The sequence below is a fragment of the Phaethon aethereus genome, assembly GCF_964289735.1.
Source record: "Phaethon aethereus genome assembly, chromosome: 3".
Classification (NCBI taxonomy): Eukaryota; Metazoa; Chordata; class Aves; order Phaethontiformes; family Phaethontidae; genus Phaethon; species Phaethon aethereus.
In genome coordinates, this window is record NC_138576.1 from 17,419,080 (window position 1) to 17,445,335 (window position 26,256).

Below are 26,256 nucleotides of genomic sequence, written 5' to 3' on the forward strand. Positions count from 1 at the left end.
CTCACCAAGCTCAACTTTCTCCCAGCCTTCCCATCCCTTAAAAAAAACCCAAACAGATTCTTAATAACTTTAAGAAAAAAGGAGTTATTTTAAAGCTGGAGGAGAGATTGAAAGAAAGGAACTTCACTGAGGTCACACATAGGGCTCCTTGCCAAGTCCAGATACTTGGGCACCTAAAAAGATGACCATTCCCAAAGCTCTTCAGAGCAACAGGATCCAAAGGATATTTATGAGACTACACCTATCCTGTTCCACAGAGCACATACTCCAAACCAACGTGTTTATCTTCAGTACTTTAGTAAATCATGTTGCCCAACAGCCATGGGAGTGACCTGCTTACCTATATATACACACGTACATTTAAGTTTGCGTGTGTGTGTCAAGAATGTAAGAACCAAAACCAAAAAATATTTTGGGACATTAAAAAAATCAATCTCATTAATGGTAACATATGCCAAAGAGTAATGAGTTTTATAAAAAGTAATGAAAGCTAAACGTAAACTTGAGACAGCAAAGCAGAACCAAATTTAAAGCACAAACACAATAATTACGTAAGAAATAATCAGGTATACAGTCCTGAGTCAAAAATATAAGGAAAATCAGATCTATGGCAAGGACAAGTTGTTGCTGGCTCAAGAGAAAAGGGATGCTTTTAATCAATTCTGTATGAGGATAAAGATAAATCCCCAAAAGCAAAATAGAGGATGTGTATCTTAAGGATGTATCCCTACTTCAAGCAGAAATGGAAGAAGGAATTTGTGTATAGCTCCACTGGAGGACAGATACTATCAATAAAAATAAAACAAGTCGAGAGCAAATTACCCATGGAACTTTATACATACTACTACTAATTTACAAATTCGTTTTAACTCCTACACTAGCATGCTTTTAAAGAAATATATATCCTCTGCATTAAAAAGGAAACAAAGATGACTTCCACCTAAAAGAGAAAAGATTACTGCGCTCATCAAAGACATGCTGGCTACTGGCACAAGCCTCAAGATCAGCAGGGATTTACTGTAGTTAAACAAATCGCACATAGCAAGTAAAAAACCTTGATCTCCTGCATAGAACAAAACCCAAAATTTAAGTATCTTATTCCTTCTGGATGCATAAAAAAGTTTTTAATCAAATGGAATAAGAAAACTTGTTTTAGAAAAAATGAAATTTCGCAGGGTAAGATGAAAACTTGCTTTTCTTCTCTTGTATTGGGAACTTAGAACTTTTGAACGAAGAACTAAACAGGAACATCATGCTACTGCTGCTCTTTGCCCTGTGAACCCTCTGATCACGTGTTTTGGCAAAACCCATTTACCAAAGGCTAACTTCTAACATACACATGATTTTAATAGAGGAAGGGATAAAAAGGATAACCAATGAAGGCTTAGAAAAGAGACTTGGAGCAATGGAAAGATAAACAATTCATTTTACATTAAGATCTTTTAGAAGGTACTTTTGTCCTTCAAAAAATACTTGTGAGGTAGCACTTATCTCCAGCTAGGGCCTGACACGTGTCTAACAGTTATGCATCATGATAAAGATGATATGAAGAGGTGGAGGCTCCTTTTCTCTTTATTTATGAGGCAGTTATGCCCAGAGCTCCCAGACTTCTAGCCAGAGGTGACCAGATACGATCACCTTTGTGGCAGGTATTTTAAAGTTCAGTTTGGACAGAAAAATTATGCCCTTCTTATTAGCTGTGCCATTACTAAAATATGAAGGACTCATCTGCCACCTACACTGAAAGTGTAAAATAGAATACAAGGTATACTATACCATTTGAATCACAGCATATTTGAGGTGACCTCTGGAGATTGTAGAGTCCAATGCCTCTGCTCAAAGCAGGGTCAACTACAGCAAGTTGCTCAGGATTGTGTCCAGTCAGGTTTTGTGCATCTCCAAAGATGTGGACTCCACAGTGGTTCAGGGCAGCCTGCTCCAGCGGTCAGTCATGCTTACAGAGTTTTACGTTTAAATGGAATCTCCTGTACTTCCATTTGTGCCTGTTGACTCCTGTCCTTCCACTGCACACCACCAAGAAGAAAGTCTGACTCCATCCCCATTGCTTCATGTCAGATGTTTATACACATTACTGAAATCCTCCCCTAGCCTTCTTTTTCCACGGATAAAAATCCCAGCGCTCTCAGCTTCTCCTCATATGACAGATGCTGCAATCACCTCTAATCGCTAAACTGTACACAGGACAGGGAAAAATTGTCAGTGGTATGGACTCTATTTCTGTGTTACACAGCATAGAAGTTCATCATCTGGCAAGGCAAAGAGGAGTCACATTCCCTGCATACGAAATACTACTACCAAATGATGAGGCATAAAACAACCCTTGTGCATGTACACATACACACGTCACTACATATAAAGATAGCAAGTAGATGTGACTCACCTTGTAATAATTGTTGCATTTATTTTTTTAAAGCTGTAACAACTTCAACCTTGTACAAATTCAGTATATTTTGGGTATATGGGACATTGTCACTGAAAAAAAAACCCCAAACTTTAAGCCACAGAGAATGTTTTTATATAAGATGAGCCTTATCAAGTTAGATTTCATCTTTACTTAACTGATAAAATGATACGTAGAATGAATTCAAATCCTTCAAGCTACTACGACATAACTACTTCTTGATTCAAAATTGGGCTGTAGGGTATTAGCACAGGACACAATTAAATGCACTAAAAATCTGTTCAAAATAAGGAGGAGACATATTGAATAGTCCTGTCAGTTATCAAGATTTTTGAAGATGTTTGCAGCTTACATTCACCAGACTTGAAGCACGACAAATAATGGCATTAGAGCATCTTACCTGCCTGGTTATCAACAGTCATAATCCCATGAAGGTTTTGAAGATAATTGTCAATAGAACAGTGTATACAGAACACCAAGGAGAAAAGAATGCGGGCTGTATTTTCAGGATGGAGTATTACGTAATCTAACTTCCTGCGCCAGGACAATAACCTCATCTCTTGAATTTCTCAAAACTCAGATGTCAAAACTAGATACAGTAAGCTATTGGTAATCTCAGTGCTGCAATAAGCAGCAAGATCAGTTCTGAAACACAAGATGTAGGAAACAGGTAGTAAGGTTTTTGCAATTATCAGCCCAATAACGTAGTCAAAAATGTTAAAACTAAATAAACCTGAGGACATATTACTACAGGAACATTGAAGGTAAAGCAGGGAGCAGATATTCCTAGAAAGAGGAAGCCACAGTAATACTGGAGTGGCTGGAAAACAAACAGTTTTTTCTGTACAGAACCTTACCTAAGTATTGCAATGAAAACAAAAGTTAAGAGATTACTTGATTAGTATGTGTATCTACTTATACTTTGGAAAGTGAGGGGTGCAGGTGCCCATATCACAGACAAGCAAGATGGTAGGCAAAAGTTAAACAAATTCAGCTTTTAGATCAGCAATTTCCTATAAGTTAAATAGCAGACCACACTAGATACAGATTCATTGTATGCAATATTAAGACAAAAAAATCAGATTTTTTCCGTTTTGTGAAAAAAGGAAAGTGCATATATACTATATAAGTGTTTAAGACAGAGGGTAAAATGGCTAGACTTCCTCTTTTATATAAAAGGTGGAACAAGATTAAATTGACCAGCTTGTGGCTTTCAAGTTGTGAAGTCCCCACTCCCACATCAGGACATGCTACGATCTATAGTGAAAGCATGCTTACGGAGGGACGTAGAATAATCCAAACTGACAGCTCTGGGAGACAGCAAGCTAATAGGGATAGACGAAATCACCTTCAGCATTGGCGTCATATCATCCTGCATGCCAGAAACAGCTCTATCCCAAAAGAAAGCAGTAGGATCCTCCAAGGCTAGAGGAGCCACCAGAGCTCCCACTTTGAGGCATGGTACAAGTTTTACAGCTGCAATTCATAAAAAAATTTTCATCTGCATGATTTGTAGGATTGGGGGTGGAGGTGTTATTTTATGTAGTCAGGCCAGACTACAAGTTCTATGCAACCATTTTTGAGAGACAAAAACACCTCCAAAGGGTGGAGGGAAAGGAGGACAAAGGGACTGAAAATGAAAAGAGTTTTTTTTAAAAAAAAGAAGTTTACACCCACATTTCAACCTGATAGAACTTTTCTTAATGGAAAAGTTTTAAGACAGAAAAAGAAATCAAGAGGCTTTATACTCCATTTATATACTCCTGATTTTTAAAAGATGAGGTCATAATTACTATTTATCCAGACAGGATAGCAGTGGTACCAAAAAAAAAAAAAAAAAAAAAGCGCCACAGATCAGCTTCTGAACAACTCACAACCTACTGAATGTAAACTACATATTGGAGAATGGTAACATTACTCGCAACATCATCACTGAAGTCTTAGGCTACAAACACCTTACAGCAGACCATACCCTAGCTTTTCCTGTTAGCAGTATTGCTGTTTTCTGCTCTTCAAAGCTAAGATTTTATTTGCACACTTCAAAAATCCATACTTTTTTCCTACAACATCAACACCAGTGGGTGATCATTACCACAATACATAATAACCTTAAACAAGGGAAATTTACATTTTACTCAAGGTGTCCATTACCATTCAGCTTCTAGAAGGGCTATAACCCCTTACATAGATTTGAGGTTTGATATATTTCAACCAATACAAGAAGAAACAGAACAAGAGATAACATCTAAACCATATTTTATGAAAAGAATATGGAATTGCAAACAAATTCAAGACATATTTTAAATAAGCACCAAAGAGGATAATATATTGCCCTTAGATGTGAAGCCAAATCCTATTTCTGAGTGTTCCAAAAGCAGTTCCGAAAACCTTTTTCTCCACAAGTACTTATTGATTTCACTTTAACTTAGATAATCAGCTTAATAAGACTGGTTAAAGATTAAAGCATTCCCAGTCACCGAGCGCACTGGTTTCTGCACAGGCTCCAATAATGCGAAACATGAACTCTACAACATAAGAATAGATTTAATCAATTTATTAGTACAGTGACCAAAAAAATCGAAATACCACAAGATAACTAGGTTTTGGTCTGTTTTTTTAATCTTTCCCCTTAAAAAAAAAATTTACCTCTACACAAAAGATCTTAAGATCAAGTCCACGCAATTTCATCTTCTCTGGAAAATGCCGAAAAACATTCAAATATGGAATATGACCTTCAACAACAAACCTGCATAAAAAAAAAAGACGACTAAATCAAAATAGTATGTAGTATGACAGATGCATATGTTTATTCTACAATTAATATACAAATCAACTTCTGATTTGAAATAACTGCCTAAACAGTTCTATCTGAAGTTACACACCCCTAAATGCTCCACAGGACAAAAATCAGCTCAATCATTTAAAAGGCCTTTAAGTTCAAGCTCAAGTATGATTGACAAATGATAATGTTATGGCAGTAAGCTTACAATCAACACACTTGTATGGAGTTCATTCACATTCTTCAGCTACTGCATTTCTGAAACTGCTTTAAGCCTCCTTTGAATGGTATGGCATTTTTTTTCCAAATTTCTAAAGCTTTAAATAAATTTTACTTCTAAAACACACACTTTCTGCTGGAGGAGTTTGAGTCAGGTAATGTAGGGAGGAAGATCACAGAATCATGAGCAGGTACACAGAACTGAAACCCCATTATTTCGATCTGTATTCTGATTTTTTTTTTTAATTATTTGAGTATGACTAGAAATGATTTTGTATACTAATAAATACAAAATACTTCTTTTATTTGCACCCAAATAATGCCCTTTTTGTTAAAAACTGGCTTTGGTAAGTGATCGACAATGTTATTTGGTACTTTTCTTGACTTTTTCATATATATATATATATATATAATATATATATACTTACATTTGACAATAGCTACCAATAAAAAGTCATGACCACACCAAACCCCTGGTCTTATCTAACATCTCAGCTGACATTCAAACCAGGCAAAGCAAGCACTGAGCAAGCACAGATCCTCGCAAGGGAACAGACACTACTCTCATTCTAGATTAAAGCATATTAGTGGTCTCCCATAGCGCTAAGCTAGAACTGCTTTCCTCTCTCCTCTTCTCCAAAACCATTTTGTTAAAAAGAGTACATTAAACGGCAGTAAATTAACATTTCAGACAGAGAAGTCCCTGTTCTTTAAATAATATTACGAGATTCGAAAACAATTTTCTCTCCTGCCAGCTGTGTTATCTGTAGCATATCTCTCCGATCTTGCTACGTAGGTTAGTAACTTCTTGCTCTACAAACTCTGCAAGTCCCTCCCGGGTTCCTACAGGGGTTGTACAGCTGGGCTCTGCACCTAATCCCAACGCAGGGCAGCACCTAAGCACTTCAATCGCTAGCTGGATCCAACCCCGCAAGCTGAAACACCGAGTTCCTCATAAAGCACTGCAGTCTGCCACTTTCATTCAAAACGCGTCGGGGGGGGGGGGGGGGGAAGAAAACAAAAATAAAGCAGAATAATGTCTTCACAGACAGAGCTGCCACTGTTGCACAGGATCCATCTGCCTCCTGAGCCTACGGCAATTCACAAGCTCTCCTTCCCTCTCCGAGTCCCGTGCCCTAATCACCACTTGTTGCATGTTATGTAGTGTATACCTCCCAAAGATGACTAAAATTCTATTTAAAGGCTAGTTACTGCAAAGTTTACAGGTACATCCTAGTTTTGTTTTTAAAAAATTAACTGAATTTTCAGTTTAATAAAAAAAATTGAATTCAAACTGAGAGAAAAATGAAAAATGCATTTCTTAATCAAAACTCTCTCTGTTAGAATTAAGCTATCATTTAGAATGATTTCTGAAAAATAACAGCAGTCTGAAAAATCACATTGCCCAATACTTTTTTATTCTGAAGCTCAGCGTATTAGTCTCTTACACGAAGATGCAAAAGTCACTGCACAAACCTTTCTAATCAAATTTTGTGATGTACATTTTGCTAATGAAATTTCAGTAGCTTTCCTCAACCAGCGTAAACAGCATTTCCCCACCCCAAGCTGGAGATGTGCACTAGTCCACATACTCAGTGAGGTTATCATCCAAACCCAGCACCAGTTGCTTGTCCTTGCCACCCCGTCTGATCTGAGCAGCTTGCACAATAGTTCCTTAGCTCATTTCAGTCAAGGTCAGCTGAACTAAACTGAAGAACTTAAACTTGAGGGGTGGTTTGACAAAATGGATTGAGCCAACCTAAAAGCTCAACACAACTGGGCGTACTTCCCTCCTCCTGGTCTGGCTGTGTGCACCTGTTGCTCATCATCCTCTTCCATGAATGTAACTCACAAGAGCAGCAGAAGACTACCCATTACCCCATGGCAAGAACGGAGGGTTTGTTTCCCATGGAGGCTCACAGATGGCTCCAATAAGTGCAAGAGTCAGCAGAGAGAAGGGGATGCATCACACAGGCAGGAGGAGAGGACAAAGGGAAGCAAAACCTTCCTCTTTCAGCAACAGTGACCCATTACTGGCTCAGCTGATGATAAGCTTTGGCTGACACGTGTTAAGGCACAATCACACAATTAGCTGTCAGATCTGAAAAGCTGGTACCAAGACACCAAGAGCAGCAACCTCCTGAGCCAGCACAGCAACAGCTGGAAGAGGACAAACAATCAAGACCTTCCTTCGGGTGTGGTGTAGTGGTGATTGCAGCCAAACCACACTAACAGCTTGCTGCCTCTGAAATGGGAAATCCCACCCTCCCTTCAGTCCTCTGCCACACACTCCTCCCTGCTGACAAAAGCACTTGTGTGACTTCTCAGACAGAGGATTAGATTGAGAACTAGTCTTTTGTTTTCCAGGGTTTGATTTCAACCAGACAGATTTCCAGACTCAGCTGACTGCAGGAACATTATTGCCAGCACAAGGCAGAAAAGGAGTGTGGTGAAGCAAATTAACCTGCGCTAAAATGTCCATTGACACTTTCTTTTGCAAAATTAGTTTTCTGCAGATCTACTTCTTTCAACTAATACACCATAAACCAGATGAACACCAGTACCCAGGGCAAGAGAAAGAGCTGGAATGTTTATGCAGGACCTCAGCAACAGAAACTCATACCAGCTTAAACTGATGCTGGGACTACATCCTTACACTGCAAGAGACAAGCAATGTCCATAAAAATGTTTGTTTGTTTGTTTAAAAAAAGTTTTCGCTAACTTAGCTGTACCAAGTCAAAGCATTGCAACTGTTTAAAAAATGACGACATCTTTCCTAGCTTGAAATTACTGTCTCCATACAAAAGAATGCTCTTCTCTCTCAGGTTGTTTTTACGTTCTAGAAATACATGCAACAGCATAAATGCCCTGTTATGAATATAATATGCTGTTGATTCGTTTTTTTTAAAACTTAGTCCAAAAGACTAAAATTGGAATAGCACTTCAGTTTCTTCTGCTGTTCTTCCAAATCTTTCATTTAACAGAGAGATAATCAAAACACTTGTAAGACTATGTTGTATCAGTGAAATGCTTGAAAACCTGACTAGCAGATACAGCACGCAGTCCATCTTCTTTTAACTACAGCAGCAACATACGTTAGTAAAGTCCAAGTATGAAAAAAATCCTCGGTCCTCTGCATGCTACGAGGAAATGATGCATCTGTTAAAGCCACACACACAGTAATGCCACAAACTGATGACAAGTTCAGTCTTGCCAGCACAGCTAGGTATAACCTCACTTGAAACGCATTAGTTCTCAGAATCTCGAAGTCTAGCATCTTGAAACTTTTCCACAAGCCAAGAATTTTATTATTTAGATAAATAATACACAGCATACGGAGTATTGTGAGACTATTCACAATGGAAAAGGATTTAATGTGTTGCATAGACTTGAGTAGAGAGTTGATAAAAATGTTATTTTTTAACCAAAATGTCCCTGCGAGATGAGGTAATTGTAGTGTTTTTCTGCTAAGTGTGTCAAGTAGCAAGGAGGAGTGTATTTTTGGTGTTGTAAATCCTTTAAAAGCTGGCAAATTGCCCTACCATGGTGCCTAAGCATGTATCACAAGGGAGGAGCAGTAGTCAGCTGACTTCAGGGCAGGGAGAAAACCAAACTGAGGAAAAAACAAGGCAGAACTTTAAGTACAACTGTAATTCATATGGTTTAAATAAAACAATTTGCCTATAAAGGTTTAAAGGGTAATACTGAATATTTTATGTTTTCTCTGCATAGTTTTCATCTCTGGTCTGTCACTATTTTGATCTGTGTATCTTAATGCATACAAAAATACTAACATTGTCTGATTTTTCAAAACATAAATATTCAGAAGTTGGAAAACAAGAGTTTTATGGTCGTTCAAGCAATTTAAAAATCTTTCCCCTTCTTCAAACTTGTGAAAGGCAAAGACCTTAAGGGTAGGGAGGGAAGCATGATAATGTAATTACGGTCTTATATAACTATCGTATCATTGTAAAACTTTGCAATACAAATGACATTCTTTTAAACATAATTTTCTGCATTTAATTCAGTACATATGTTCAGTGCATTTAAAGTCATGGAATCATTTTGATTTACCCACTATTAAAAGTATTAAACCCATAAATTGTATCTAATTAAGTATCTTCTCATTCAAATAATCTTATTTCAATTTCCAGTTATTAGTTTCTGATTATGCTTTCCTGTGCTATATTTGGTACTTGATTTTTTTTTTTCTCTCCTCTTCCAGCTTTTTCTGCTATTTTCATGTTTCCTTTAAATCCTTTCAAGCAGATGTTCTCAGCTCTTAAGGATATCAGTACAATGGATGTTCTCCAGGTTCTGAATCATTTCCATGGATCTTTTCTGCAGTCCCCAATTTTTAAAGTGCCAAATACAACAATATACCATTAATATGCAAACAACACAATCTACCTTTCCTCTTAACAGTTGAATTTGACAGGTGTGGTTTAAAAAAAACCCCGATCATACTAAGACAGGAACTTGTGAGGATGTATTTGCCTCATATGACCCCACATGCTTTCCAGAAACAGTTTCCAAGATACAGTAACTCAAGAATAGGTATTTAATTATTCATTTATTTATTCATTTTTCTCTCTGAACAGGATAGGCTAAGCAAGAATTCTTTACTGTGAACCACTTGCTCCGTCCCAGTAATTGCAATTTACTACTTGGATTTTTGCCATATACAAACATTATCAGACAGGATTTATGTATTTATTTTCTGATAATTGACAAAAATACAGAGTACATTACAGTAGTTCCAATTCCTACAGAATTTTCTTAGGAAGATACTGGTCAATAATAAATCTTGTTACTGAAAACTACTTTTGAGTTCTACTATTTCTTAATCCACTCAATAAATGCTTCCATATTGAATTCTGAATACTGGGGCATTTTGCTGAACATTTTACAAGCATCTTTATGCAGCAACAGCATATCCAGTTATGCAAATATGCAATGGTGTGTGCAGTTCTGATCGATGAAGGCAACAGCTGCCCCCTAAGGTTCAATCAAAGGGTTAAACATTGTTTTGCATAGAAATAAATTAGCTAGTATTAACTACTGTACTTTGAGACATTCAAACATCCCCTTTTTAAAAAGTACTTGCAAAAGAGCGTTTTTCAGTACCCATCCTTCTCAGAAAGCTTGTACAAAGCTAGAAAACTGCAGATGGAAGTTGGCACTCCAGGAGGAAAGAGGCCATGATGGAAGATCAGGTGCTGGGGTAAACTTCCCTCACATTCATCACGCTTTCAGCAGCAATACTAGTTATATGAACCACACGTGGGGGATGACGTACTCATTGCCTTGTCTTTACCTCACTTGAAAGTAAAAAATTAAAGTACTGAATTCTGAATCAGTTTTTCCTTTATTTTGCCTGAGTTTGCAATTTGAATTGCCAATTTACAGTTACTTGAGTCTTTCTCTTCCTTAAATTTTGGTAAAGTAACACTTTTTTTTTCCCCGCATCTTTTTGTAAATACCCAGTATTTTAACACTTGTTAAAAAGGAGTATCAGTATACAAAAGGTCTTCCAAGGAAAAAATCTAAGAATTTGAGAATTTGAACTATTTGGGCCTGATTTAAAATATTTATTGCTATCAAGAAAAGTTGAATTATTTTTCATTCCTTAAGTAAATAAGGAATGTGTTCATAGCCTTGTTGTAGTGGGGGACAAGGGAACTGCATTGTCAGCAATAGCCTGACAGTCTCCATTTAGCATCAAACCCTATTATTAGAACATTTTATTTCTACTATATTAAAAGCTGTATTGTTTTGAACTCTGATAATTACAGATACAAAGATATGAAGGAAAAAAGGACTTCCTACATTAATTTCTGTGGCCGACTCCATCTCATGAAGCTACTTAGCTACCTTTCAGCTCATTATATATAGCTGGTATTGTTTGTATGATAACACTGATGTAAGTCCTGGAGAATGTTTACTCATTTAATTCTGGCATGCTGACAACAGCAAAAACAGTAAAGTGTGACCAATGAATCTTAAGAAACTTTGAAGGAGAAGGATAAAAAACTTCTTTAGCTCCAAAATCTTCTCCTTTACAGGTCATTTTGCAAGCAACAGAGGAGAATGTTTTCCAAAAGCAGCAGCACAAATTGTATGTCAAAGAAAAGATACGACAACTAAACATAGAGAACTTCTCACTATTATTGAGCAAATTAGTAAGAAGGCAATAGTACAGATCTAATTTTTTTTTAAATTTATTATTTATAAAAGCAACAAATATTTCACTAGAGAGTATTCATACCTCAAGAGATCAGATAACGTCATTGGTTCTCTCAACCAGAGTAATGCCATGTAACAAAATGAAAGGGTCATTGGCATCGTCATCCTCAGTTTCTCCTTTTGGTTCTTCATTAAATACAAGCTACCATCCACCGATCCAGAGCACACAGAGGTGCTTTCTTGGGTTTATGTTAAAAACAGAAAAGAAAATAAAAAAGTAATTGATATGATATATACACGATCCATGGTATACAGAAAACAAGATAAAGGAACATACAAGGACCCTTGTTCAGCAACTAGTAACATTTTGAAATAATTACTCTGAGTAGTTTTGTAGTTTCTGTACTTTTCTACTTAACAGCTTAACTCTAATTTATTCATCTACCACGATATGAGATGAAAACCCATTTCATAAACTGCTACTTCACTTGACTAAGACACTGGATCATATGAAGAGACAAAAGTCACTCTGCTACCAATCAAAACAGACCTTTTGTTGGGAACTACACTTAAACCTGGAGTTCTAGAAGGACATTAACTCCTACACAACATGTAACTAACAGTACTTACAAGCTGGAAATACTATTTTCCATTTAAGAGATAAAGGAACAGTGGGGGAACAAGAGAAAATTCAATGTGCTTAAATCAATGTCTCAGAATTGGGGATTAAAACACATTATCTTAAATCAGCACAGTCAGGACTTTAACAAGAACATGATTTACATTGCAGAAATTTTACTGAGGTTAAGGTATGTATCCATCTGCCATATAATCTTTAACTGCGGAAACATAAGTATTCTTTTAAAAAAACGTGTCTACATTCAGCGACAAAGAAAACACCTTTAGAACAAAAGCATAGCAAACGGTAAGGAAGGCAGAGGGAAAAAACAACTAATAACATACATAGCAACACTCCTTACTGAGGTGAATCACTGAAAACTAAGAGAAGCAGCAATGAGAAATTTAATTTAAGGTAGTGATTTATGAGTTAGGAACCTTTTCAGCAGTGAAACCTGGGAGTTCAGGGAAGGAGGAAGAGAAAAAGAAAAGCCTCTCTTCTCTACATCATGACCCAGCTAGGACGGATGAAAATGTTTTGCATTTAAAGCACATCAGCACAAAATATCAGCATTGACTCTGTAGAGAGATTTTCTCGCTGTGTTTCCCCACAGACTGTTCACCTGTTCAGAGAGGAACAGCGAGGGTTGGATCCACAGCTCCCCAGCTGGGAGGTGCAGGGCCATGGCAAGCAGCCTGCAAAAAACAGTTTAAAAAGTCAGACAGCTTGGCAGCTCCATGGCTATGCTGGCAAGTGATGGCCAAGCCTGTAAAGTGACAGAGGTCAGCAGTAGAGGTCCAGTGCCCGCTGACACACAATACCAAGGCAGAGACAGCAAATAGTGTGTTCCTGACCCAGAATTGATCTTTGATGCCACCTACCGGCTCCTGAAAGACCGGCCAGTAGCACTAAGGACACGGCGACAGGCTAGAAGAACCGGCTCAAACATACACCTCGTACAAAGACAAGGTCTATCATCCTACGAGGTCTATCAGGGATAGATGCGTCGGGGAACAAGAGCAGGAACATCAGTTAATCCTTTCAATCAACAGTTTCACCTTTTACATGGATACTTGTGCTTAAAGGCAGCTTCATGACCGAAGCTTCATTATTAATTTCACATTCAACTCAATTTAAAATAATCCTCATGATATTTGTGGCCTTAATGATGGCACACAATTTCCTTTTATTTCTTCCAGCTTATGCTAGGCATGACAACACACAGTTACACACACATAATAATTTAAGAGTTTAATAGGCTTCTTCAGCAATATCTCAGTGCTATACTCAGTAGAATCTCCTATTACCTGTACACAAAAATAACAAAAAAAGATGCTTGCACATTGGACAAGCCTCTTAGGAAGAAAAAGGGTGTTGAAGTTTCTAGTCTGTAGCAATAACAACTCAGTAAAAACAGCACAGAAAAGGAAACCTATGCATTTTCACAACAATTATAATGGACTAGAACACATATAGTATTACTTGTCTTAAATTTCAATATACAAAACAATTCCTATGTTTGTTTGATTTCACCAAAATGTACTTTTAGTGTCACTGAACTCTTAATCCATCTCAAGTGCTTTTAGTGAAATCGGTATGACTACTTAAAGCTGAATTCCATTTCTGAAACAACAGGCCAAGAACATGTTAAATTATGGCCTATCTTAAGACCATCTAGCTGTTCTTAAACTCTAAGAAACATAACTATAAAAGGCACAAATACCAAGGAAGAAAGGAATTCCTCTAGACATCAAGACAAGGAAAAAAATTCAATGGAATATTTTCACTAGAAATTTTTCACTCAATTCTTTTTCCTTCGTATAATATAAATTTGTGTAACACCCAGGATCTGCTACATGTACAAACATGCAGTGACTCTTTACCTGAAAATTTTGTCTTTTTAAAACATACAGATGAAACATACTTGCATTATATTCACAAAAATTTGTATCATCATTTCTGCACCTTTTTCCTCTCTTTAACTCTGTGTGGATTAAAAAAAAATTCTTAATTTTTTTTAATTGCTGCAGATCAAGTTTCTCATTCTATTACCATTTCTGAACTTTAAAAAATAAAGAGAAAGACATGGAAAAACAAGATTGCATTCTTCTGAGGGTAGATGGGCAATATCATAGAAGAAAAGAAATGGAACATAAAGAGGACAGTACGTAACAGGGGAAAAAAAGACTGAAACAAACAAAGAAGGAAAAGGCAAGCAAAGAATAAAGCAAAAAAGAAAAAAATCAGAAGTTTAAAATGCAAGCAAAAGCTTTCAAATGTGCCTTGAAATGTATTTCCAGTATCAGACATTGCAGCATTATGTGGCATTACACTTTCCCAGTAGCAACAAACACTCCAGTTTTCTATAACATTTTAATTAAAATGTTTAGCATTCTGTAAATATTTTCAAGTTGATATTGTGAACACAAAGGAGAAACTGATGGAATGCTAAAAGAAGATTTTTGATAGAAGAGGTTATAGGGAAAGTAGTAAAAAGAATGCAGGGATGAAAGATACAGTACCAAAAATACTGTAAGGAAAAAAATTAGAAATCATAATATATCTATGGCATAGGGAAAAAAATAAAAACACAACAACCAAAAACAAACCAACAAAACTTCCCCCCAAAAAAACAAACTCCTATTTTTTAACATCAAAGTCACAACTGACAGCTCTGCTTTTAGCTAAACAAGTGCTTATTCTTTGAAGCTGCCATGCTTGTGAACACATACCTTTGCAGGTGTAACAGCTATTTTTTCTCACTCCAAACAGGAGGCATGGAACAAGCTTGTTATACAATAGAACTTCCTCCTGCACTTCCCACTGTATTTCCAGGTCCTGTTCAACTGCCATCTCATTGGGTGGGATTTGCAGGGGGCAAGTCTTCTACTTCTCGTAGAATATAAAATACTTTAGTGGCAAACAGGACTGAAAATTCTACACTTTCCAACCAGCTCCTCCAATTCATTGTACACGCATACACTTTACATATATTTATCTATATTAAAAAAAAATATACAAAAAATGGTTTCCAGATAGTTCCATTCATTGCTCCTACCTGAGACCTTGCTAGTTGATGAGGCAAAGCTGCAATCAGTTTGTAGATCCCCCTCACTTTCAGACAGAGACGAGTAAAGGAGGCTACGTCTCTCTGCTTCACTGTCCACATCAGTACTGCTATCGCATACCTGTTTTTTGTAAATAAGTCATTGTATTATCTACTGTTAGCTATTGTTTCAATCTGAAGAAACCAAATAAAGCACAATAGATGCAAGATGAACAGCAAATTAAGTTTAAACCCCAACTGTTCACATTTTTACTTCCTCTATGCATCACCAGTACGTAAAGAAGCCCTGCAAAAAAAAGTATTTTAAAAGAAGTTCTCAAGATAAAAAGATTTCTAGTGATGACATTAGATTTCAATCTGCTACAATGATCAGAAAGTTCGCAATACATGGAATTAAACCTTGATGAAGTAAGTAACTTCAAGAGAGCAAGCAAGAAAAGATGATAGTTGATGATGCATTTTGTGTTGTATTTCTGCTCTATCTACTGACTATCTATGCCAAGATAAAGCAATATTTTTAAAGAAGCAGTTTTCCACACTTGGAGAAGTATTTGCCTCTCAAAATGGGAAAAAAACAAACAAACAACAAAACCGACATATGGAACCCTATTTAGAAGTCATCCTTTATACTGAAGTGACATTAATACAAGTTAGATATGTAGCTTGAACGAAGAACATTTCTGGTGTTGGTTTTTAAAAAGATACTCAACATCTCACGGGATTTGAGCTTTTCACTTACTGACAATGCTTTGACAGTTTCCCCAGCTGGTCTGTTGCAATATGCCTGTTTGCTCTTCTGAAGATAACGCCTCCAAAAATTGCACAAAATTTCATCCTGATAAATACAAATGGACAGTGAGTAGTGCAAAGTTTACAAGATCATTAATTGCTGAGAGAAGAGAGTGTAATTTTTAACTCAGGAATCTGAATAATGTTCCAGCTCTAATTTTACTGAGATTTATAAACTATGTTTTCAAATTACCAGAGAAACTAAGTTCCATATTGTCAATGTTTCTGTACAGGGAATTGTTCAATTAACTTTAAAAATTACAATCTTTTTAGGTAATACCCCCTGTTACACACTCAGTGTGGAGAACTCACACTGACGTCTACATACCTTCATTTGTGGACATACTCCTAATGCTTCCAAAGCTTCAGCTTGTTTCTTGAGCACAAGCTGAAAGCCTTCACAAACATACCATTCACAGCCTCCATCTAAGTAAAAAAAAATAATTTTTTTTGTTTGTAGTGTTTTGTTGTGTTTTTTTTAACCTTATGCACACCTATTTCCACTTAATGTTCTGTTCTCTTGCTATGAGGACAGAGACATGTCTCAAATAATTTCAGAGCCTAGAGCATAGACTAGCTATGACAAATACTCCATTAACTTCCATTTATTCAGTCTTAATCAGAAGAAAAGCTACTGAACAAGCACTGTTCAGCACTCCACACATTTCCCAATAATAATATATTTCGCTATAATTTTGAGTGTGGCAATGAAGTGGAGAGTTGTTAAGTGACCAGTTTTAAAATAACTAAGAACCTGTCATTAGAAAATGAAATATGATCATTTCTTTCCCATCCCCAGCACAGAAAACTGGAACACATTACAGTGGTGAGTCAGGCAAAAAACAACCAATATCACCACATTCTTCACCATTCTCTCCCACAAAATCATGGATATTTAAATGAAAGAAGCTCTGAATATCTGAGAAACTTTCTAGCAAATCTCAGCATAACACAAATTTAATAAGCAATGGTCCTTCTCCAATCTATTCCTTATTCCTCAGGCTGCGCTACATTTACTTTTCACCCTTACTTCTCTATATTTACGACTCCTTTTCTACAGGCTTTTGGTCTTAAAAATTTTCTCTGCATTTCTCAACTTCTTTTTCATTCCCTTCACACCTCTTCTTCATTATTTTTCCTTCCAATCAAACCTTGCATCTCACCATCGCAGAAGTTACCTGCCCAAAGCTTCTGCCCTGCTTTAATGATGTTGGCTTAACTGTTAACCACAGATACAGCTTACTCCTATAAATGCATGAAAATAAGCTGCCATAGTATAATGTAATTGCGCTCGCAGAAGGGACTGTACGAAGCTAAGGATTTCTTTCTTAAGAGGCCTGGGCGATGTCTAATGACCTTCTTAACAGGAGAAATAAAAAGCGTGAAGTCGTACACAGCTCAGACTTCAGGAGGTGTTAAGGTTGTTCCCCTTTCGACTCCTCCCTTCGCTTCCCCACAATTGTTCTTTCCAAAGGAATGTAGTAATCCATTCCCACCGCAGCAAAGTGAAGATAGGTCAGCGTATCAGAGACAAAGATAACCCCATGCTTCACTTAGCATTGTAATGCATTTTTGCTTTTTGAAAGTGGTCACAACAGTAAAACATCTATCCAGCCACCACAGTATGCATACATAGCTCCAGCAAGCAGCCTTACCATAACATCCTTACAGCACATATCACATATAATGACTACTATTCTTTGGAATCATGAAATTAAAAGTATAGAAGTGACTCTGGATGAAAGATGTAATATTGGTTTAGCTATTGTAACTCTATGAAATCCCTTCCATGTAGGTTTGTACAGGGCCCAGTACCCGTAATGCAAGCCAGACTGACATTCTAAGAACTGGACCACCATCACATCTCACTTATGAAGACATATTAACTTCTCTGGTTTTGTTATAGCCATCACAAGGAAGGAACAAAGGCATGACCACACCTGAATGCATGCCACCAGTATCTTCAGTGAGTATTGATTTGTGGAAGCCACAGTGGCAATAAGTAACACATAGTTCTGTTCAATGGAAAAAAAAAAAAACAACAAACACCACCTGTGGCTCAGGAAGTCACCAAAGGCGAGCACTTAAGGTACTGACAGCATTTTGGGGGTGTATTTTGTTCCTGTTCTTATAGTCTTTCCTAGCTATTTGCTTTTGGCCACCGTCAGATATAATGGGATTGGTGAATCCTGGCTGAACAGCCACTCTTATGAAAAATACAGGGGGGAAACTCATACGTACCAGTTTTTTCCTGCTTTCTTAAACGTTTGGAGATTGTCTGGATTCTTGTATTAGAAATAAAATCAGTGTTTACAACTTCTCTAGTTCTCTGCAAGACAGGAATATATCTTAGCAAGAAAAAAAGCCAGGCCTAACTTGCATAGATTGTCCCATCATAAAACCTAATGGAGGAACTTGTTCAAATTTCCTAAACTAAAGGGAGACAGAGCATTCCGAACTTTTCATTCAGACAATGCAAAGATAGAGGATTGCTATCCTGGACACACAGGTGACATGCATCAGGGTTTGCCTACATCGGTATTGTACTAAAGTGCAACAATATCCAGGCAATACCTCTACAGCATCTAGACAGCATGCCGGCACTACAGCTACAGCAACACAGCATCTTAAAATGGCTCATTTTAAATTTTTTGATTTCAGGGAACATTAGTTTTAAACAGTGTCAAGTAAAGCATGAAAAAGGAAGGATCACAATACTGCCTTCAACTCCTAATGCCAAGAAGGAAGTCTAACATTTTCTTAATATACATCCAAGAAACAATCAAAATAAACCTTTTTCAAGGCCAGTAGCTTAGCTTTTTACCTCAGTAACATTGTGGCAAGATTTGCAGTAAAATCTGCCTCCATCGGTCAGACCCCAGTTCACTTCTGAACACTGGGCACAGCGTTCATCAAAATCGCTCTAAAAGGGAAGAAAAAAAAAAAAGAATTTCACATGTGTTCAAGTAGAGCAAATGGCACTACTACTAGCCTACTGCACAGCTTTTGAGATTATTCATAGAGGAGAATATTTATGCCGTTTATGTTAGCGCTGGTTGATATCGAGTAATCACAGTATTTGCTATCAGTCATAGATAACTGTGAACAGATAATTTCAGCTGGCAAGCATCAGCTCTTGTGTGTGTGTGCATTAGTGCAAGGGGAATAATAATCCACAACTCGCACACATAACACAGCTTGAAAAACACAATCCATCAGAAACGGGAGCAGAGACCAACAGGAGCCAGCGGGAGATCAAAGTAAAAGTAAACTTCTAGAGCTGTAAAGAAACACATGCAGTGGAAGAAAGCCTGCACAAGCCGGTGAAGAGACATGCCGGGAGAAAGGCAGCAGACTTCCCGGAGAAACCGGAGGAGGAAGGAGAAAGGGGGAAAACAACAGATTTTAAAAAAAAAAAAAAAAAAAAAAAAAAAGCGTTTTCCAGAAGCACCCCACACGACTGTGCACACACGACGGCCAGTTCCCTGCGGGCCCGAGGGGCGGCTGGCGGCACACCCTCGGCCTCCTCCGGCCCCCGGCCAGGACAGGGCACCCGGCCACCGCCGGCTGCCAAGCACCGACCCCGCGGCCGCCACACCGAGGGGTCCGGGCAGGGCCTCGCCCGCCGCCTCCAGGCCCCGGCCGTGCCCAGCAGGCCAGGCGAGGCGGGGCCGGGCCGGGCCGGGCCGGGCCGGGGCAGGCAGCACCCAGCGGCGCCTCCGCCCACCCGCCCGCTCGCCCGCCCGCCCGCTCGCTCGCTCGCCCGCCTGAGCCGCCGAGCGCCGCCGGACCCCCCCCACACAGCCCGCAGCCGCTGAATGCCCGGCGGGGAAGCGCCTCCCACGCGGCCGCAGCTGCCGCGCTCCGCCAGCTCCCTCCGGCCCAGCGAAACCAGCCGCCCCCACCGTTCCCTGCGCCACGGAGCCGCCCGGGCCCCACCGTGTCCTCCTCGTCCATGCCGGCAGCCGCCCCGGGGCCCACACCATGGCAACCGTGCCGAGCGCCGGCACTGCGGACCGGCCTGGAAACGGCAACCCTGGCACTTGCGTTCCGCGCCCGCCGCGGGGCCGGGCACCCCCGGCCTGGCTGCCTCTGTCAAGCCTGTCCCGGGCTGAGGTACCGCCATTCCCTGCCCTGCTGCCCGCTCCGGGCGCCGCTGGGTCCCGTCCCGTCCCCTCATCTCCCCTCGCCGGAGAGCGCTTGGCGGTGAGGCAGGAAGGCGCTGAGGGACCCCTGCGCCCCGGCGCTGCTTGGAGTGGCGACAGGCCCAGCGCGGTGGCCAAGGGGCCCGTACGGGCCCCGGTGGGAGAGCCAGGCACCGGGGGGGCACGGGACCCTTCCCCTTTGAGGGGACATGGGCGCGTCCCTGCTGAGGTGGCACGGGGTGCTTAACTGAGAGAGACATGGGGCATTTCACTGAGGGCACATGGGTGCTTCACCTCAGAGGGGACATGGGTGCTTCAAGGAGACACAGGCTGCTTCAGTGAGGGGACATGGGCACTTTGTGAGGGGACACGGGTGCTTCACCTCAGAGGGACATTGTGCACTTCACTGAGGGTATATGGGTATTTCACTCCTGAGGGGACATGGGATGCGTTTCCACAGCGGTGTCCCAGGGACCGGAGGAGACACCTGCCCCTCCAGGCCCAGCCCACCACCATGCCTCTGCGCTGAGCTCCTGCGTCCTCGCCCTCACGTTGCCCTGGCCGCGTACACGCAGTGGGTGACCGCTGAGGCTGTGCCAAAGCTGTTGGAAGAGGGACGGCTACTCCTGTACAAAAGGAGGCCACAAGAACCCATTTAACTATGTAAAGTGTTTGGAGATCCTTGAATGAGGGAAACTATGATTTGAAATTCGCTTTCAATTAAAAAAAACAACCCCAAACCTCCAGATCTTGATGTAGGTCTCTAATTTCTTGCACGCTAATAATAATGTTTAAAGATGTCTAAACACTGAGATCTGTTATTGCAATGAATTTGCCCACAAAATTGGAGAACAGGTTTAGGCCCCTTAAAAAAAAAAAAAAGGTCCACTAAGTGAAAGCATGGGAAAAAATTAAAGCTAAAATATACATAGAAAGAGGTGAGGCTGCCTTGACAGCTGTGGTTACATTGATGTTGGAGGATATGTACAGAGCTAGAGGGGAACTGTTGATGTTCAAGAAGCAAAGTTATTACTCATACCAACTGTGATCTTTTTTCAGTGTGGGATGAACATTTGTAACACCCATTAAAGAGAATTACGCATATAATTCCTGACATGTTAAAAAGGTGATTGTCAACCTCACAGAAAGGTAGCTAATTCTTTGATGAAACAGATCCTACCTGTGATTTTCATTTCCATATTTTTTGTTTGTGGAAATACTGTTCTGGGAAAGCAAGGCCGTTTCGTGTGACGGAAAGAGTTTGATCTTGTTGTAATGAATTTTTAAGATGACATACTACCTTGAAAAAATTAGGGTAGCTGTATCTGGGATAGAGCAGGAAGAGTTGTGTTCCAATTCAGAAGATAAGGCACTGCTCCTGCTGAGAGCAGTCCTTATGTGTGACTCGATGCTGTGAGCAGGCAGGGGGCCTGCTCAGTGGATCTAACTAAATGGAAGAACTTGTTTACATTAAGCGTGGAAGTGACTGCTTTGATGAGGCAGGACCTCGGAGTTAGGACTTCTCTTTTCTAATTATAGCTGGTCAAAAAAATGTTAGAGTAATCACAGGACTCTGCCAATTTGTCAAAACCAGGACACTTCATACTCGATGGCAGCAGCTGAAGATAAGCATGACAAGAAGAAAAGGGTGTGTGACTGCACGGGGAACTATATTGGTGTAATTCTGGGCATACTGGTGTAATGTGCCAGTAAAGTTTTTGAACAGGCAAGCACTTACTCTCTGCTTTTGGACAACCCACACTGCTTTTCTGAGCTGCATTTTCCATGCAGGTGAAACAGAGATACAAAAAGCTACCAAACTTCAGAAGGGAAGTTGTAAAAAGACTAATACTGATATTACTAGCTACTTATTAGTATCCAGGCTCTATCTAAATGCAAAGCTTCTATCGGTATTTCTTAAGACCATCAACTAATTAGTGCAGACGAGTAATCTAGTAGCAAAAAATCAAAGCATAATAGAGGTAGCAAGTCTTACATCTATTTCTTAAATATTTTTTGAAATGACATGTATAAAACCGGTTTTTCAGCATATAAAATTATGTGTAACCTTTGTCCCTAATTACAAGTTACCCAAGCATACTGATAGGGGTATGATAATTTCAAAGCCAGGAGACAGACTGTCTTCCTGCTTTGGCTTACTTTTCTAATTAAGATCATTATGCATGGTAGTCAGATTGATTCAAGGCTTAGATAAATAATATGTCCTGTTGTTTCCATTGATTTGAATTTTTAATGAACTGGGTTCCATTGCTGATATCACATTTCTGGCTCTCAACTGCAGATTTTCTACATGTGAAAACGAAAAAACTACATATTGGACTGAAAGATATGTCCCTCGGCCTATCCTTCGGGATATTGCTCATGAAATTGTGCTGGCTCCAGGATACAAACTTCTGTAGCAGAGATTCTCTCCAGACTCTTTACCCATTGTCAGACACCTACTACAGAGCAGAAAGGCAACCTCAGCTGCCCTAAAGATTGTGCAGATCAACAGAGGGCAGATCTACCAGACTTGACTTGAGTTTATGGAAAATATACATAGTTGTTAGCACCCACAATTTGATTTTTGCACCATCTCTCCATGGAAGAACTCATGTTTAAAGACAGACAGAAAACAAAAGGGAAATTAGGAAAACAAGAAGCAGGTGGCTTCATTCTGATTTTTACAAGAGACTACACTATAGAAAGGGTCAAGGGGAAAATCTGTGCCAGTCAGAAGTGTGGTGGAGGCAAAAGCACGGAGAGACAGTTGTGCAAGAAGCCGGCAGGAGAAGGGACAAAGGTGGGAATAGCAGCAAAGCGTAGGGGTTGCAGCAGGCTCGGCAGGGGAGGTTAACCAGGGAGGGGCTGAGCTCAGCGTAGCTTTGAAGGAAGCGACATTAAGAATGAATTTAACGTTACAGCTTAGACACACCCAGCATTGCCTTGTGATAGTGTTTATCACTTTGACTCTCAAATTTTATTTTTTAAATACATTTCTAGCCCTGGAAAACCTGTAAATATGACCTTAAACATCCAAAACAACAGCATTTTTGACTACCAAAAGCAGCAATACTCCACCCAGGAAGGAGGGCAGACTTATCCAGTCTTATGCACTGAGTTTGGGGTTTGCACCATCAGCTTCTGCTTTGCGCATATGCTGCGGCCCAGCCCATCTCAGTGGAGGTACGTTGTGGTGCCACAGTCTTGCTCCAGTTTCACATGTGACTGTCCATGCTACAGAGAGCTGATGATCATCTGCGATCATCTAACATGGGGTGTTTGGAGACAGACCACAGGGGAGGACCTTGCATTCAGATAAGCTGCTTTAGGATGTATAACTCTTTACATTCAACCTCCTCATGTGATCTGAAGCCATGCTAACATGTGGTCAGCAGCGAAGTGATTTGGGAGGTCTGCCTGGGGATGCTGAAGTCCTGGCTCGAGTCAAGTAAAGACCTCGTTCTGGGTACTGGCCTTCAAAGGCGGGATCTCCTTGCTGAGGAGCACCAAGCTGCTTTCTCTCTCCATATTAGCAGAGGTCGCACCACCCCAGTACCTGGTGATCGTCTTAACCTGATCCTACAGAGCTACCTTCTAGGAGAGGTGATCTTAGCAGCCACAAAGGAATAGAGCAGGCAGTGAGTGTTTCAATGTCTCGTTTCTCATTCCAGGCATGTATAATGCCTTTATTTTCTCCTTTTTCAGATTTTATTGAGCAGCTAACACGAAACATTCCTTCAAATTGTAATACTTTTAACAGTATCAGACTTTGGCTAGTTTCCAGCTTTACTGAAAGAAAAGTACATAGCATACTGAAGGGGGTCTTGGGTTCCACTATAGCCTTGTGTGTCCGTAGAGTCCTGAAGAGCGTTCTCAAGATCATTCTCAGATGTATTTAATCCACAAACACAGTAGTATTTTTACAGGAATCGAGAGCCACCTTGTGGAGCTGGGATTCATGAAGGGGCTCCCAATAATACTGCTGGGAAGAGCTACTCACTGCTGGGAATTCAGATCCAATGGGATCCTGGAGGTTGTTAACCTGGTAAACATGCACATGGCTGCATATTCAGTGAGTGCACAGTACACAGCTCCTCTGCTGACTAAAACTGGGCAGCAAAGAAATATACTTGCAGGCAGTGGCAAGCAGGAATGTAAGACTGTCAGAAAAATGCAGAAAGCAGCAGAATCAGGGAAGCAAAGTAATGTACTCATGTCCCACACAACCTTGGTGGGGGGGTAGTATTGGTCACAGGGCATTTTTCACCCTATAATTAATTAAGTCCTCAAAACTGCTGATAAGTTTTGGAATCATTATATGTAGATTTCTGTTACAGGCTTATTTTCTTCTTCAGTCATTCATTAACACTGAGAACTGGACTTCCAGGGCCCAAATACTGGCCCATGCTCCATAACCTGAGAAACAGCAAAGATGGGTTCACTGATGGACATAATCCATAACTGGGAGTATTCACCAGTCATTGTTTCTGCCTAGAAGTAAAGAGTAGTCTTGGTTTGGAGGTTGCAACAGGGACTATAAAATGGTCTTTTTACCATTTCTCTCCCATCATTTCTCATGATGAACCCTGAGCTGCTTGTCAGTACCAATATGTGGATACCAGCACATGGTCTTACCAAAAACGGAGGTGTTTGATTTTTTTTTTCAGTACCTTTATGCAGCAGCAACTTCATCTTCAGCACATATTGTCATCAGATGATGTCTTAAAAAAGTATTTGCTATAAGCACAAATTTTAAAAGTCTGTCTAGACTTTTATGTGGTAGACCCTAAATATCTAAAGGTACTCACACAAAAGAGAAGGGACTGTGATGCTGGAGTCATTCTCCAGGTGCTAGAAAAGCCATTGCTGAGGTAAAGGGCTGGTAATCTGCTCGTAATCAGTCTGGTTATTGAGTCCTGACACACCGAGTCCAGAGCAGGACTTAAACACTGAGCAGTCTGCCACGCTTTTACCCATCTTCTAGTGAGCTAAGTTTCAGCTCCAGAAGCTTTTTTAATGTTACATGCTAGCAGATCGCTAAGTTAAATTAAATTTCAAAAAAGATGCCACTTTCAAAATCTTTGTTAACCAGTCATTAATACCCCAAAGACTACTACAAAGCAAGTAGCATGTGAAAGCAATCATGAGAAGTCATTCTTTTTAGGTCAAGTCTTAACAAACATTGCCCAACATATCCTTTGTGCTTAATAGAGTTCAGTTTCCCCTTTTGTTCAAACATTGTTTTGGTAAACAGGAGATATCTATTGGTATCCTTGATGGCCGCTTCAAACTGGTTTAAATTTTCCCCGACTAATTTAAATGTAACCACATATAAGATGACATGTGACAGTAGGAGAAAATTAATACAAAGACACAACAAGGCTATGGCAAGGAGCCAAGAACTTGTGTTCTGGTTTCAAAAATACAGAAATCTCAAAAAACCCTGCACCTTTTCCTATCATACTTCATTCTGTCGTGCTTCCAAGAGACCATGGTGCATGGATCCATAGAGCAGGTTCCCAATGTTTGTTCCAAAAAAACCATGATAGATGATTCCACATTAGAATACATAGCGATGAAGGAGAGCCAAATCTAGAAGAAATAGAAATGAGCTGAATGCAAACCCCTATTTTCAGAATGTTCCCAAGCTTTGGACTCAAATCTGCACTTCCCAGGCTGTCTCTGTCAAAAGGAGAATGCAGCAGCATTCAGGAGAATCCAGAAGAACCAGTAGGATCACCCTAGCCAGGATGCTGCACTCTTCAAAACCGACATGCGTCCTCAAGGTTACAAATGATGTTTGATAAATGCCTTTCTAAACTAGATATGGTCCTGGCAAAGTGAATGTTCCGCAAAGAAAATTTAACCAAAAATTATATTTAATATGCCCTTCAAATAAAGAAAAAATTCTCAATTTCTATCCCCCACCCACAATACACAGCTTTTAAGATAGTTTTTATTGTAAATACTAATGCAGGATTGTGGAGTTTAAAAGGAGAGTTTAGAAACATGTATTTTCTGCTCTAA

General features: G+C 39.7%; 1 protein-coding gene across 1 annotated transcript in view; it reads right to left on the reverse strand.

Annotated features, from left to right (window-relative positions):
- TAF1B (TATA-box binding protein associated factor, RNA polymerase I subunit B) overlaps positions 1-20,038 on the reverse strand; it is a gene marked incomplete at both ends in the record, with an annotated part of 50,267 nt that extends 30,229 nt beyond the window's left edge. Inside the window, 8 exons of the mRNA XM_081998171.1 lie at positions 5,069-5,168; positions 11,689-11,845; positions 15,284-15,413; positions 16,032-16,127; positions 16,410-16,507; positions 18,323-18,410; positions 18,906-19,004; positions 20,021-20,038. Coding sequence (XP_081854297.1) covers positions 5,069-5,168; positions 11,689-11,845; positions 15,284-15,413; positions 16,032-16,127; positions 16,410-16,507; positions 18,323-18,410; positions 18,906-19,004; positions 20,021-20,038 — 786 coding nt within the window. The remainder of the gene's footprint in view (positions 1-5,068; positions 5,169-11,688; positions 11,846-15,283; positions 15,414-16,031; positions 16,128-16,409; positions 16,508-18,322; positions 18,411-18,905; positions 19,005-20,020) is intronic.
- Between the last annotated feature and the right edge of the window lie 6,218 nt (positions 20,039-26,256).